Raw genomic sequence first — 15,064 nt, 5'->3', positions numbered from 1 at the left:
GGGGGGGGGAGGGCGGGGGGGCAGTTCTGGGGAGCCCTTAAAGCATTGGTAGTTCTGTGCACCACGTCTCCCATCGATGGATGGGCTCGATCAGAGTGGACTCATGGCGGCCAGAATAGCAGCCTCCGAGTCCTGACACATCCCATGTTTGATGTCCTAGAACTCCAGGAGAGGAGCGTGGACCTTTGGACGCGCTGCAGGAAAACCATATTGAGCGATGGCAGACTTCTGCTGGCTCGACGATCGCGATTTGCTTGACCAACCCCGAGGGAGTCATCTCTCCCCCTGGGCTTGCCCTATCTCCTTGATCCTAGACGGATGATTCGCCATACACCATGATTTCCGTAAGACTCTCGCTACCGCAGGGGCGATGAGCTCGCAATTCGGTTTTCCCTCCATCTGAGCCAGATTCTCGCCGCGGACAATTATTTCATTTTCGTCGGGCATTGTTCCATTGATTGCTGCTCAACACCCCGTCAGAGTTCCCATTCCAGGGTAGCCGGAGTCTTGCTGCAAGAAATCGCCGACAGCGAGGAAAGCTCGTTCTCCGATACACAATACACAAGCGCTTTTCGGAGAGACTTGCAGGACGCTCTGTGCGCCTTCGTCTACGTGATAACCTGCGGATCAGCTTGGAATGAGCTCTCCGAATCATCGGTCGTTACGGCAAGTCTTGAGCCTGGAAACTACCGACCTATCGGCTGTATCCTATCATCTATCACAAGGCTCTCAGTTTCTGCGAAACGACAGCATAGGATTTCTTTAATGCAATCAAAACAAGACCTTCATCTACAATCAATCTTCATTCTGCTCCTGCATCCGATCATAGGTCTTCCGACCGGATTCGAAGTTTCAGATGCTTGCGAGCGTCCCGCGGTCACCTGTTGCGAGAGCGAACGAGAGAACTCACGGAAGATCCCTCAAGCGACGTGATCGCGGTACCAAAATCTATGTGTCTGGTGGAGACGAGCTTTTAGCTCTAAGCGGGAGCTCAGAATTTTTCGAAGAGCCAGTGATCATCTACGGTTTCGGCTCACTGTGACTGATACGACTTTACAAGATAATACGGTGAAGAATAATCAAGCGGCTGACCGATGCGGGCAAGCGATAGAGTCACATTCTTCGGGCGATTTAGATGCTCGTCGTAATCTCTCTCTTCGAGCTATCTTTCTGGCGAAGTGAAGAGTCACACGCGGTGCAGTTTTCATTCAATGAGCCAGAGATCGTCACTTCCTTTTCTAGGAATTTTGAGTTGACTTCGCTCCGGCGAAACACGGGTTATAAATGGACGTTGCGACCGAACGACTATGCTTTAGTCCGCCCCGTACACCATGAATTCCTTTCGGATCGATGGCATCGCGCTCCGGAGAGACCACCGAGAATGGTCATGTGGAGTATCATCGCAGGTCGTGGGTCGTGAGTCGTGAGAAGTACCGCAATTCCCCTTGGCCGCTTCCGGAATCGCCACTGGCTCTTTCCGACGCATTCAGACATGGAGGGAGTTGGAGATACGAAAACTCCTGCCCGACGGAATGTCGATGGATTTTTGATTGATTTATATTGATCTTTCATGTGCACATAATGACCCCTTTCAATACAGGAGTGACACGTATTGCGTTCACAGATCTTGTCTCTCCCACTTGCTGCATGGTATGTTACTCCGTTCATTCATCATTTATATCTATATGCTGCCCCCCCTTACCAGATCGGATAATCCTCGATCGTTACACTCCAGGTGGGAATTAGGCGGCTGGCTGTTCTCCCGAAGACTCTAACGAATCCGTGGGGACTCGCCTGGGAGACCCTGGTCGACATGACCCTCGATTCTCGCAAGCTACCCTGGCCTCGCTGGTCAAGAGTCAAGAGTGAGTCCACGATGACTTCCGGCCAATCCTCCAATATTTTCGGCTTCAGAGTTTTCTGAGAAATTCGCAGCGAGGGATGAATCGCTTGCGCATTTCCTCGATTTGACGATATATCGATGGATTCGAGACCTTCATCTTTGGTCTGAACGATTCCGGTTTTCCGGCTATTAATAGTGAAAACTTCGTCTTTTCCGGATGTCGCCGGCTTTCGACCGGATCTCTTGGAGCGCGATCCGGAGGTCACGAGCGGGAATCGTGACAGGCGCTCTCTTTTCGCAAATCGTCGTCTGGGAAATCTACCTATCCAGATGAGGAAGTGGCAGAACCAAGGCTCCTCCGGAGAAGTGGAGGAACGAATGGAACCACCCTTCGAGTTCGGTCACGGGACCGACGGCGACCTCCACTGAGTTCGGGCTCCTCATCATCCGCCCCTCGGAATTTTCAAAGGAGATTGAGATCCCGCTTGATGCCCTCGAGCTCTCAGAGAGCCTCGACCACAAGAGGACCACGAGATATTTCGCCTGGGACGGAGTCGTGCATGAGCCGCTGATTCTGATCGAGAGCATCAATTTCTTCACCTCGTCCCGTTAGGCTGACAAGCAACGGAAATTCAGTTTTGAAGCCTCGCGACGACTTTTTTCTTGTGGAACGCCGTTCTCCGTGTTCCATTTTCAAGCCGAATGTATGTGCTCCTTGTATGAATCGGAACGGTTGTGCTGTCCTCGATTCTCCTAGAGTCGAGAATATTCCTGAAATACACACCCCTCTGAGGTCAGTGAGTTCCCTCTGATGGAGGTACTATACCAGTAATCTGCAACCTTCTTCGTCCCAGGATCCCCTCAGAGGATTCACATTGCCCCGCGACCTCCAAAGAGGCGCACTCATCCCCGTGACGGGAATCAGCAATTTTATGCGTTTCAGGAGCTGCACTGTGATTGCGCTATTACTTCGGGGGGAATGGATGACAACTCGAGTAGCTCAGGTCGCCAGATCCATAATTTTCTATACGAGTTCTGTAGTAGAATCGGAGGGTTGACTTGATAGTTGGGGGTTTTCGTCCAACATCGAACTGTCATGCACCGCTCTCCTTCACCCATTCCCCATTCGGAGCTTCAGCGCGGTAGAGCGCGAGGCGAGCCTTCGTAGCGTCGAGTTTTGCGCGGAATAGCCGGAGACCCCAAACTAAGGTTTGCAGAAAAATTTTGGAATCCAGCGACCCCCCTGCGGGGGCTCTGCGACACCCTTTGGGATCGACCTCCCCCCAGTTGCGAATCACTGTCCTATACCGCACCTTTCGGGGTAGTCATGAAGCTGCTAACCCGCCCCGACCTCCCAGCGTCATGCGTGAATGGTTGCGCGATAGGCTCGAAGCCGCGGCACTCGGGCATCCGCGCCCCCCAACAGTTCGAGGGGCCATAGGGTACGTCTGCCCCTCCCTCCAGTATTCGTCCGCTAGCCCCCACCGAGTATCGGAAGAGTCCGGTTGCCGAAATTCGCCGTTCGTCACCAGGGAGAAGGATGGAAATCGTGTTCCGACGGAGGATGCTGGACTGGACCTCATGAAATCGCTACGACGCGCGGAGAAAGGAGAAAATCGAACAAGGTCCCATGGTCTGTGACGCCGAAGAAGTGTAGAAAATGGATTGCCGTAGATATTCCTCGTCTAGCCCGTCATTTTCGGGTCGCTCCGGGGCTTCCGTACTGCCATTACGGCTCTGCGGTGCCGTGAACCATAATACGGGCGGGGTGGAGGTTGAGGTCGTGGGTCACGACTTCGTGAAATCCTCCCTCATGGTCTCGACTTTGGTTTTCAGGTGGATGCGGCCCCTTTCCGGAAGGTACTCTCGAACTGAGTATCTTTTTCGCAGAAGACTCCTCTCTCTCGTTGGAAGACCTCCCAAGGCTACGCCTTATCTTCATACGAGGGGGCGAGACTTCGAGAACATCATTCGATACTCGCCGACTTGATTGATGGATCACTCCATGGGTGCTACCTATATACGAAGTTTCTCATGATCTCAATCCGAGACATTTAGTGCCCAATCGAAACGTCGATTCGTCTGCTGCCATGTTCATTTGTCTCAGGGACGGTCTTCGGAAAAACGCCTATCGGGCGGCTTCCGCGCAGGCTCGCGTCCGGATCTGGGTTCCCGACTTCGTATTCCGTAAAACGACCTAAAGTGGAACAAGTCAATAGTCTGATCTCAAATCATGACAGCCGTTGCTCCGAATGATTCTCCATCTGGAGAGTTCTGTGGAACATCCGATCACTGTTCGAATACGGCGGCGGCTTCATCGAGAGAAAATAATCTATGTGAAGTCGGGAATGACTCAAGGAACCAGGGGCGGCAGAGCCATCGTCCATGGGATGATATCTGAGAAATATCCCACGGGTCCTCAATGAGCCGACTGCGTCTTCCTCCTTCATGAGGTTACTCCACGGACGGAAGGCAGTTTCTCTCAGCACATCTCTCCAACCAATCTTTCGTGACACTTCCTCACACGACAGCATTAACTACGGCCGATTTCTGCCCAGTCTCTCACAGCAGAGCCGTGGGCAGCACTCATATCGGTCCTCCGTGCAAACAAGTTCAGATTCAGCTAGCTCCAATGAGTGTTGAAACTTTACCTGTCACTCTTTCGCGCTCGAAATCGAATTCTGTCGACTAGAAGGAGCTGTTGCTATGATGGGTCCGTGGGTGTCTCGAAATCCGCCCGCCTAAGAAGCCCGGCACAATTTCGAAAAAATACCAAATGATTCTTCGATTCAATAAGGGTCTCCGATCGCTCCACTCAATATGGATTCGCATGATTTTCCCGAATTCAGTCTCGCATCGATCATCGGGAAAAGACTCAAAAGAACGTCGACTACATGCGCCAGTGGAGCGCAGAGAAGAGACTAACCAATATGGCGCCGCACACCCAGACATGCACACAATGAATGAGAGTTGGGTGCTGCCACCACCACTTCTTCGGCTTTTTCCGTGACCACTGATAGATGTCAGAGAGAGCCGGTAGACTACTGCAAAAGTAGACAGCTACCGAATTCGACGGGAGAGCTCATCATGTCGGTGAGTTCATTCTTGGATTCTTGACAGACTGATCGCATGCTCCTCGCTATCTCCGGCTTCCGGATGAGTCGCGATCATTGCCATCTGACAGACGTCAATGCGGACTCAAGAGCCGGTCAACCCGAAGACTTCATTCCCATCTTCAGGAAGACACGAATACGGGGTCCCGAACGAACTTTGGGATCACCTGATTTGGTTCCCTTGTCGGACTAGCTTCCATTTCGAAGACTATTTCGGGAACATTAGAACGGTGACTGGAAGCTTGGTGCCCGGACGGGGGACGACGCTCGCGTTGGAGCGGGGTATTTTAGAGCAGGAACTCATACAGAACCTGTCAACCATCACCCAACCTATTCGCTCCTCCTGCAGAGTGTGAGATTTTCGGGATCTGATCCGACCTTGCAAATTATTATCGGTGAGGCTCCTCAGTCCATTTCCACATGACTCGAGATCAAGGCTCCGAGGCTGCGGAGATGGCCCGGCTGCGGAGACCCGGTCAATTATGTATGTAGCTTCTGCGAGATCTTCGTTGAGAAACCTTTGAAGGAATGATCGGCTCGGTGATGTTCGATCAATTCAATGAGTTGAGACACAGAGGCGTTCCTAGAAAGCGGGCTCAGGGAGCATGACACAGAGAGTTGAGCTTTGGTATCGACGTATAAGGGATTGCCGCAGTGAAGTGACTAATCTTCAATGTGAAACCTTTTTAGGTTTCGGCTGGCGGCGCCACTCACGCGATCAGTTTTTCTGGGATTCAATCTGAGAATCTCGATTTCCCCTCTGAGCCGAACACGAAAAGAAGAGGAGCCGATCCCTCGACCACAGAATTATTCAAAACGTATTTCAGCCTGACCTCGCTCGCAGAGCCTAGAGCCGATTCGTGCCTCGCATGAAATCCGATGGTTATTCTGGCCCGCCTTTGAATAACTTGACTTTCATTCCCGCTCCAGACCGATGCCCAGTTGGATGCGGCGCTAGATCTGATGAGACGTCTCCCACCTGAGAGGATCGACACCAGCTTAGGCGAGTTGGTGGACTTGGTACCCGACCTATGCGAAGATCTCCTTTCGTCGATAGATCAACCTTTGAAAGTCGCTCGAGATAATCTGGTCGGGAAAGAATATCTCATATGCGACTACAACAGAGATGGAGATTCATACAGGTGAGACTCTTCATGTAGTGCAGGTTTCCCCGTCAGAGGAAAGCATTCTACCGATCCGGCGAAGCTGGCCACCCGAATAAGGCGACCAAGTTCGACGTCGCGCCGTATTCGACAAATGTGTATCATAAGGAATTCATGGATTTTCTCACGATCCTCAGATCTCCGTGGAGCAATCGGTACGATCCTCCGCTTGAAGATGGAGCCGTTCCGACAGACCGACTTCGCCGGCTCGAGGAGGAAGCTAATCAAGTTTTCGAGCAATACAGGCAACTCTATTATGAAGGCGGAGTCTCATCCGTTTACCTATGGGAATTGTCGGGGAACGGTTTCGCTGGAGTCGTCCTCATCAAGAAGGTAAGTCGTCACCATGGAATACCCCGGTGCCTTCGATCCTCGAAATTCTCGACACCGGTGCAAGGTCGGCATCTTACGCTCTCCCTTACTCGCAGGGAGGAGATAATTCCGGGAAAATTCAAGGTTCTTGGGACTCAATTCATGTGATCGAAGTCCAGGAGAAATCGTCCGGAAAGAACGCTCATTACAAATTAACGTCGACCGTGATGCTGTGGCTGAAGACGATGTTTCCCGCCTCCGGGACCGTCTCTCTCGGTGGATCGCTAATGCGGCAGTCCGTGAGTAGCTCTTAATTTCGTGAAGCGCACCGATATCTTCGAAAATCTGTGGCTGAAAATCTCACCGTTTCCTTGCTCTCTCGATTAGGAACAAGACATGCAGGTAACGGACAGCAATCCGCACATCGTGAACATCGGCAAAATGATTGAAGAGGCTGAGAACAAGATCAAAGTCAGTCTCAGTGAGATCTACTTCAGCAAAACTTTGAACGTGGTGAACGGATTGCGATGCAAGGACGGCGTCGAAGACGATCAGAAGAAAACCGAACACCTCAAGGCATTGGAGAAGGCCTTGACTAATCGCCACAAATTGACTCCGCCGGCAGATAGTTGAATTCAGTCAGAAGTTTCAAGCGGAGGAAGAGTCTATATAGAGCTTGGTTGGAAGCCTGACGTTTCCAGGATTGCCAACTCCCTCTCGCCTGAGCTCAGCTCATTATTATGAACAAACGGGAACTATGCGGAGCTGACATTCCTCGAGATCCTCGTCTAATTATTCGGATTCATATTTACTCCTCACCCTCTCTCTCCTGAGAGTCGAGAAACGCTTCCTTTCGCGAAAAAAAATGCGCCGCGGATCCGGATGCGCCCTTGAGACGAGAGTGAAAACTCGAAGAGAACACATGTTGTCGGCCATGGTTGATCCGTGGCGGTATGTATTTTTCGTGAGAATCCTTCGAAATGTCGAGGCACCCAAAATGAACCAAACCTAACGCCTTCGGGAGACTAGATGGGACGTTCCAGTGAGGATGAACGGAAAGACTATATGTACAACAATGCAGGGCTGCGCAGAAAGAACCGCATCAGAACCGGAAGAAGGTCTGGCTTCTTGAAATGCCTCTGTGAGTTTGGAGTCTTTTAGGTACATGACAGGCGCACACAGAACACGGTCTAGTATTCACTTGATCATTGTTTTGAGAAGAAGAGCCCTTGAGAGCGAACTTATAGAGGACGCGAAGGAGTGAAACGATCCATATGGAGTCAGGGACCGAGTGGTTTTTAGGACTGATTTTAAGAGGAGTAATCGAGCTTACATGAGACTCGATGAGGTGGGGTAGCATCAGGTTGTTGTGGAGAGAATAAATGAGAGTTTTGACCTTTGAGATGTAGCCGATTCTCTCTTGATGAGGGGTCCCACGAGTTTTGATCGGTTCGGTCCACGAGCAGCACGATGATCCAGTGGGGCACTCGATCAGACCCGTCAGACTGGATTCCTCGAGCATGCGGCTCCGGACCGGGGAAATCAAAGAGCCGTAGTGTCCAAACCTCGCGAGCTGAATGGCGCGCATGCCCCTGCCTATCATTCGCGGAGACCAAGGATGAAATTGTTCAGACCCGATAGCCTTTGACTAACTCTTCCAAACTTCTCCTCCGATTTCGAGGAATATGGGACAGCGATAGCGCTCCTCGCAGAGGCCCCCCAAAATCTGCAAGCTGTGAGGGATTATTGACACTCAAAAGTCGCACCCCCCGAAAATTTCGTGCACGCCTGCACGAGAAGTGACAAACGCCTTGGCTTTTCGATTTTTGGCGGTCCGGCGATCCTCCAGAAGGGAGGTTTCGTTCCTCCGTCGTGAGTGAAAAGAGCTACGATCATTCGTTTCGCTGTGAGGCGATTGCAGAGAACGTTGGACTGTGGCTCGATGGTCCAGCAGCTAGTCACGTTCGGCGGTCAAAGACTTCCCAGATTTTGAACGCTTGGAAAGCCTCCCCCAAAATATCCTGGAGATTACACGGGAGAGGCATTCATCATCAGAACTGCAGAAAAGATCAGATGCCATACCTAGGAGATGGCAGGTGTGGTGCTTCCTGTGATTGTGAGTTCAGGTCAGCGGATGTTCTTCTGAGAGTATTCGCGGAGTTGAATGCCGCAGAACGAAATGTGATGAATCGCTCGATACACGACTTGCGCTCCATGAGAATGTCGGGAACTGTGGCCCACAATGAGCTCAGGCCTAAGAAAGCCATTGGCATGATGCGACGGAAGCGCAATCCGGCACGGAGGACCCGCTTCCACCATCATATTCTGGATGATTCGAGAACGTGGGTACGCTAGGCGTGAATCGGGGACGGATCAAGATGAAGGCTTCGTACGGGACTTCTGACGCATTGAGACTGTACGGAAAGCCCCAAGTACCTACGTTCATTTTTCAGCATGCCCATCGAGCGGGTCATCAGAGACGGAAGATCACACCGATGAAGGCTCAGTTTCTATCAACAATTCGCAGTCAGAGCCGTCGGGCGACCCTCCGAAAGAAACGATCAATCCATAAGGGTGGAAGAATCCGACTGCAGGTGGTGTGGCACGCACCGCCCGAGAATGATTCGGATCAAGCCCAAGGATCATCGTCATCATCATCCCCATTCTCGCAGGGTTTTGCGGCCCGCTTGAAAGCTGTCTCTAATATGGGAAATCATGGGTCCGCCGAAACGTCTTCTTTGTGATGACTCTCCCTGTCGGCATAAAGTCATATTCCGGAAGATTCATTCCGCACCTTTCCTCGTCTGGATGCCTCCTGCTGCTCCTTCCCATCGCGCCATCTTGAAAATCGTTGGCGGGCTACTTCTGAAACAACTCTCAGCTTGTTTACGGGAGTTCACCTCATCCTTGTGAAAGTGCGCTTTCGAGGGGTTCTACTCTCTCATCCTCGGGCAAAATAGGGGGTTTGCATGGATCTTGTTTACTTCGTTTTCTGTGAGAGGAAGGTTTTCTGTTTCGATCCATTGGTCAACATCTGAGCGAAGACGTGAAACCGAGCTCGACAACCCCAATAGCATTCCGAGGTGAGTTTACGCGTACACGATATCAATGCCGTTTCCTGATGACAGTTGATTATGACCACGGTTACTCTAAGATGACTGACGTGATTCCGTGTAAACGAGTCTGTGGATACGACGGTCGGCTTTCAACCGACAGTGGTGGAGAAGTTAGCAACCGTCCGGGATCCTGTCCATTTCCCTCCGCGTCCGAGATATTCCCGATAGATATAGTTCTCGACAACTCGCGAGATAATCATTGAATACCATGAGAAACCTGTATTCCCGGAGGGCAACGAGCTAGTTACGGCATCCCCTAATTCCGACTGTTAGCGCGGCTTTCTTGTCGAAGGGCTCACCATAACCGTTGGTGGTCTAACAGCCGGAATCACTTCTCTTCCATATTGACGGATTTAATTCAGCTCGTCGGCTGGACGGCTAAAGTGAGACTCATGAGATTTATGGTGGAGCAGTACCTCTGGTTAAGGAACTCAATCGACATGAGCAACGTTACGACTCGCTTCCGCTTCCTTGCAGAAGGCCAGGGGGAATTCCTCGGAAAGCAGTCCTTCGCGCGCCCAGATTCCTGATTCCTTCGTTGATAATTGGTTCCAATCTCCTTGGAGCGGATGGGACCTCAGAGACGTTCTCTCAAGCGAACGTCTCTCCGACGTTCGACGAGGAGATCGCTGACATCACAGACAACAGCTCTACGGACTTACGTTGAGGTAAGTAGGGGTCGTTCGGGCGTTTGTACCTGGTTGCGTTAAAACGAAAGAATCATCTTCCTCTTGTTTCCTGAAAGGAACGCGAAACTCCGTCAGCAACATGCATCGAGCTCGCCAAGGGTCGAATGGCGGTCGCCGTTCGCGTTCGTCCCATGTCCGCCCAGGAATCAGATCAGAAAAGAGTGGTTTGCGCGCTGGATGAGAAATGGTAGGTCCATCACATCCACCCGAAATCTGATTCAGGGCCTCCCCTCCGACTTCCACGTCTCTTTGAAACATGAACTTCTAAGAGTTGCTCGTTTCAGTCTCATCTTCGATCCGAAGAGAGAGTTCGAGGACAGTGAACGTCAACCAAGGGTCCAGGGTTCGAAAATCGTCTCGAGCGCTGAGAAGAACATGGAGTTCGCTTACGATAGGGTTTTCGATGAAACCTGTGACAACCGCAAGGTAGGCTCCGCGCACTGCGAGACGCTTGAAGGATTCTCTCATTGGATTTTCCGCTTGACCGGAGTACGTTGCTCTGTTCCAGGTTTATGATGACACCGTGGTCCCGCTCTTGAACTCGTTCCTCGAGGGTTACAATTGCTCCGTATTTGCCTACGGAGCCACTGGTTCGGGTAAGACGAGGTCCCTTTCTATATTGTCTTCCGCCGAAAATTCTGAGCAGCATCATCTTTAGCCCCACCTTACGGTAGCGGCTGAGCTACAGCTGTATTCAGGCATCGAAGCCTTCTGAGTTTCCCGACGTCTATTCCCTTCCTAGGCAAAACCCACACGATGATGGGCCATGATTCCGACCGAGGAATAATCTCTCTGACCATGGAGAAACTCTTCGCGCAATTGGAAAAACTTGAAAGCGACCATGTGATCGATATTCAGGCTTCCTATTTTGAAATATACAATGAAAACATCTTGGACCTTCTCAGACCTGGTGAGTCGATTTGATAAATGGATCCCTCGGCTCCAATATGCATGAACCTTGGCCGAATAGCGTGGTTTTCCTTAGCCGAAACTGCTGGATACATTCCGAAAACCTCCCGTTTCTACGCAGGCAAAAGCGAAGGGAAAGCTCTCGAGATACGAGAAATCGGGAAAAACGTGCTAATAAGTGGATTGTCATACCACGCGGTGACGACTATGGAGCAAATCTTTGATTTGATTGAGGTATGGAGGTCAAATAAAATAAATCGTTCAGAAACTCTATCGGTCGATTGCTCCGTCCCCCTCTCACCCTAGATACAGCGGAACTTCCTTTTGAGATGCAATTTCCCAACCCGAGAAACAGCCGATTAATTTGTGTTCCAGGAGGGAAGCAGGAGACGGAGTCAGTCAGAAACCCAGGCGAACTCCAAATCGTCTCGTTCGCACGCAATTTTCCAAATAAATCTCAAGATGACGAACAGGTACATTACTTTGGCTACAATCGTGGAAATTGCGACCCCCCTTTGGCTCCAATCGTAAAAATTGCGACCTGCTCCGGTGGAACCTGCTCAAACTTTCCGCTGGCCGTCAAACTGCTGCTGCTGCTCAAACTGTTCGTCAATATAACTCGTTGTTTCTGCAGGTCGACGCGAACACTCCAGGAGAGTAAGATGTCATTGATTGATCTCGCCGGGAGCGAACGTGCCGCAGGAGTGAATAAAGATAAAAATAGACTGAAGGTGAGCGCCAACGAGAATTTCGATTGAAATGGAATTGAAGAAAATAGGGAAATGATCCATATTCGATCTATGAAAAACATCGCTGACGACTTGCCACTAGCATGTTCGATCGGTAGCGGAAAGCGGGGGGTTGTATCCCCATCGGTCTCGAGAATTCGGTTTTACATTGCAGGAAGGAACGAACATAAATAAAAGTTTGCTCGCACTCGGGAACTGCATCAACGCCTTAGCCGAGAACAAGAAAGCTCATGTGCCTTACAGGTGAGCAGATTTCCAGAATTCCGGCCTGAGCCTTCCATCTGAGCGGCGCCGATTCCGACCCTGCGTATGTCCCGAATGCTATCAGGGACATTCTTATCTCTGTCTAGCAGTTGATTGAAAATGAAAGGAGTTCGTATCCAATTCGCTCATGGAAGCATACGGAGCACTGTCTTCCAGAGATTCGAAATTGACGAGAATCCTCAAGGATTCGTTGGGAGGGACGGCTGCTACCCTCATGATCGCGAACATCAGTCCAGCGCAGGTGAGACACTATTCCGGAGGGAATCGTCCTCAGGGAAGGGCTGAGTAGATTCCTAAGGAGCATCATATATCATGGTCATTAAAGACAGCTAATTATTCGATGGCATTCACTTTTTCTAGAGTTCATATGAGACTACACATAAGACATTGCTGTATTCGCAACGTGCTCGACGCATCCAGACTCGCACAGCGAAAAACCAGAGCCGGGTAGCTCTCGGTGAGTATCAGTTCAGACATTCCCTTTTATAAAGCTCCTAGGGAGACCGACTGCCGCAGGCTCTAGGTTCTAGATCCAGCAGTCTTGATTGACCTCTATAAATCACATTCTTTCCTGTGATTAGGTGGTGTCACCAACTACATGACTCTAGTGAATAATATGAGTCGCCAATTAGAACACGCAGAAACATGTCTGAAGGTGGGTCCAATGAGATGATTTATGTCAGCAGTAAAAGCCACGAATCCGCTCTAGATCCTCGGAGGTGAAGCGACTTACGGTGTGTGAATTATACTGCTCCAACTAATTTATGGTTCGAAATACTATAGGCCGAGAAGGAAAAGTCGACAAAACTTCAAGCGGAAGTGGACACCTTGCGAAAAGAGCTTGAAAACGCAAAAGAGGGTCTGTCTCAAGGTACGGTAATCAGGATTGCGGAACCTTTTCTCAAGCGGGCTAAGGTTAGGGCTTCGAGAGAACCGGAGAGCTCTTCATTCGACATGCTAAATTGCAGCTGCGCACGGGAGATCATCCCCAACCCTCGTACAAGTGACGCCAATCCAGAACGGTGTCGACCGGCAGACGGAAGAAATTTTCCGTCAATACAGCCGCACACGGAACCGCGAAATTGTGGCCCTCGTTGCGTTGAAAGAAGTGAGTTCTCGCGTTAAGGACTAATTGCTCAGAAGACCTTGTGATAGCGGAGAGATTTTCGAGTAAGCAACCGATTCAATCGTAGGCGCAATTCGCACGAATAATTGGAGCACCGACGGACGATGATCTCGAACAGCTGCTCTCCAACGTGAAGAACGAAACCGCGAGGAAACACCACATCGAGAGGTTGATCAACGACGCGAGAACGAAGGTACGTAGTCCTCGGCCTGGATGCAGAATCGGTGGCGTTCCGTATTCGAATGTCCTCGTCTTTGGTGATTCGTCGATATTCGCGACCTGATCGATGATGATGATTTCTGCGATTCCTCTACAATCATGGTCTAAGACAATTTCCCGCCCATTTCCGATCAGTTCCCGCCGGACGCGTTGGCTGCCCTCTCGAGTCAGCACTTACACGACACCACACAAAGAGAAATCCAGGTTCGTCCTCCCTCAAGCTTCGGGGAATGTCTTCCCGAAATAACCCGTTTCGTCTCGTCAAAGGAAGAATTGCCATTAATTTTGACACCACTCGATAATAAATGGTCCTTCACGTTTGAATCTAGGAGAGCCAGGCATTGTCAGCCCGTATCCTGCAGAAGACGCTGAAGGGTGGAGCGAATCACGTGAGTACGATCATGATCTGAATTCAGCCGAAGCCGACTGACCCATCCGAGCCCCTTTGGAGCCAACGACGCCGACGTGACGGCGGGCTTGCTGACGCGCCTCGGTAGAGCCCGGCACGTTCCCTAGCGTTCCCTGAAACCCTCTCTCCCGGTGCCTGATATGGATGATAATACGAGGGATGCCGAATACAGCTGGGTTCGAGACACTCGTTCGGGTTCCGCAGACTGATTCTCGACGAGAGGAGCATCATGCTTACTCGATGGACGAGGAGTGTTTCAATAGTGAGGAGTATGTATTTTTGACTCCGAAACTTTGTTTCTCAGATCTTGTCCCTGACGCGTTTTCTTAGTCTGGACAACACTGAAGAGCCGGACGTCAAGTGTCCAGAGCCGACCATCTCGACGCCGATGACGCCGATCGAGAACGGAGGACTCAATCAGACATTCAGCAAGTTTGTGACGCCTCCTCTCCCCATGCCGCGATCGATCCTGAAGAACACCATCACCAAGCAAGTCTCCGTGAGCACGATCCCTTCGAGCGCCGACACGAGTGAGTGAAATGCTCTGTTTCCCTTTCGAATAGTTTAGAATGGCGGGAACAGTCACGAGAAGCTTTCTCCAAATCTCTCTCTTCTATCATGACCGGCTTGATCGCTCCTTATTCTCATCTTCGCTCATCTCCAAAATTTTCAGTTCACTCGCACCGGGACTCCAAAGTTCGGCGAAATCTGATGCGCTCGCAGAGCTCGCGTGCCCTGACCGAAAAAGCCGCCACGATTGGTGGGAAACTGGCCAGTTTCAAGCGACCGACTTGGAAATGACCATAACTCCCAAAGGCGTGGAGTACATAGAGAGGCGGCGTTATCTTTCTCATAGTGTTTTGGCCTACGTTTCTTATGGCGCACAAATCTAAAGTGTAAATAGCTAGTTATGCCACAGCGCTCATGGTAATGTGCTTGTATGTAGAAGAAGAATAGCTTAAATCACCTGCGAGGTGTGTCTGTTGTGTAGAGAATTGACTGAGGGGGGAATCCGGAGAAATGTCAGATCTTACTGATCGAAGAAGTACCGTCGTGTATTTATTCCATTTTAATGCTCTGATTTAGTCGCTTGTGGGGACCTGTGCTCTTCCTTTCTCTTGAGTTGTGCGAATTCGAGGATTGAGATCAACT

At 50.7% G+C, this 15,064-nt stretch overlaps 2 protein-coding genes across 2 annotated transcripts; both read left to right on the top strand.

Annotated features, from left to right (window-relative positions):
* The first annotated feature begins 4,795 nt into the window (after positions 1 to 4,795).
* LOC100906121 (F-actin-capping protein subunit beta isoforms 1 and 2) lies at positions 4,796 to 7,835 on the top strand. Its single transcript, XM_018639734.1, has 5 exons — positions 4,796 to 4,936; positions 5,887 to 6,098; positions 6,257 to 6,452; positions 6,548 to 6,730; positions 6,819 to 7,835. Exons 1-5 carry the CDS (start codon positions 4,931 to 4,933, stop codon positions 7,062 to 7,064), a joined length of 843 nt encoding a protein of 280 aa, XP_018495250.1. The 5' UTR covers positions 4,796 to 4,930; the 3' UTR covers positions 7,065 to 7,835.
* On the top strand, positions 7,119 to 14,713 carry LOC100897396 (kinesin-like protein KIF18B; the record flags this gene model as incomplete). Its single annotated transcript, XM_029111612.1, has 20 exons — positions 7,119 to 7,136; positions 10,114 to 10,215; positions 10,293 to 10,423; positions 10,521 to 10,662; positions 10,745 to 10,832; positions 10,979 to 11,146; positions 11,267 to 11,379; positions 11,521 to 11,618; positions 11,780 to 11,876; positions 12,049 to 12,137; positions 12,315 to 12,399; positions 12,519 to 12,615; positions 12,740 to 12,813; positions 12,942 to 13,029; positions 13,127 to 13,266; positions 13,352 to 13,477; positions 13,639 to 13,707; positions 13,833 to 13,892; positions 14,217 to 14,442; positions 14,586 to 14,713. Coding segments are annotated over 20 exons (2,139 nt in total), but the record flags the coding sequence as incomplete, so codon positions are not given.
* Positions 14,714 to 15,064: the final 351 nt, after the last annotated feature.

This window comes from Galendromus occidentalis, unplaced genomic scaffold (assembly GCF_000255335.2).
Source record: "Galendromus occidentalis unplaced genomic scaffold, Mocc_1.1 scf7180000077452, whole genome shotgun sequence".
NCBI lineage: Eukaryota > Metazoa > Arthropoda > Arachnida > Mesostigmata > Phytoseiidae > Galendromus > Galendromus occidentalis.
This window is presented reverse-complemented; position numbering and strand designations above follow the sequence as displayed.

What these genes read in the sequence shown, in the direction of transcription:
- LOC100906121 (XM_018639734.1), top strand. An exon ending in AGAGATGGAGATTCATACAG is followed by an intron (nt 6,099 to 6,256) that starts GTGAGACTCTTC and finishes CACGATCCTCAG; the next exon opens with ATCTCCGTGGAGCAATCGGT. An exon ending in GATCGCTAATGCGGCAGTCC is followed by an intron (nt 6,731 to 6,818) that starts GTGAGTAGCTCT and finishes TCTCTCGATTAG; the next exon opens with GAACAAGACATGCAGGTAAC.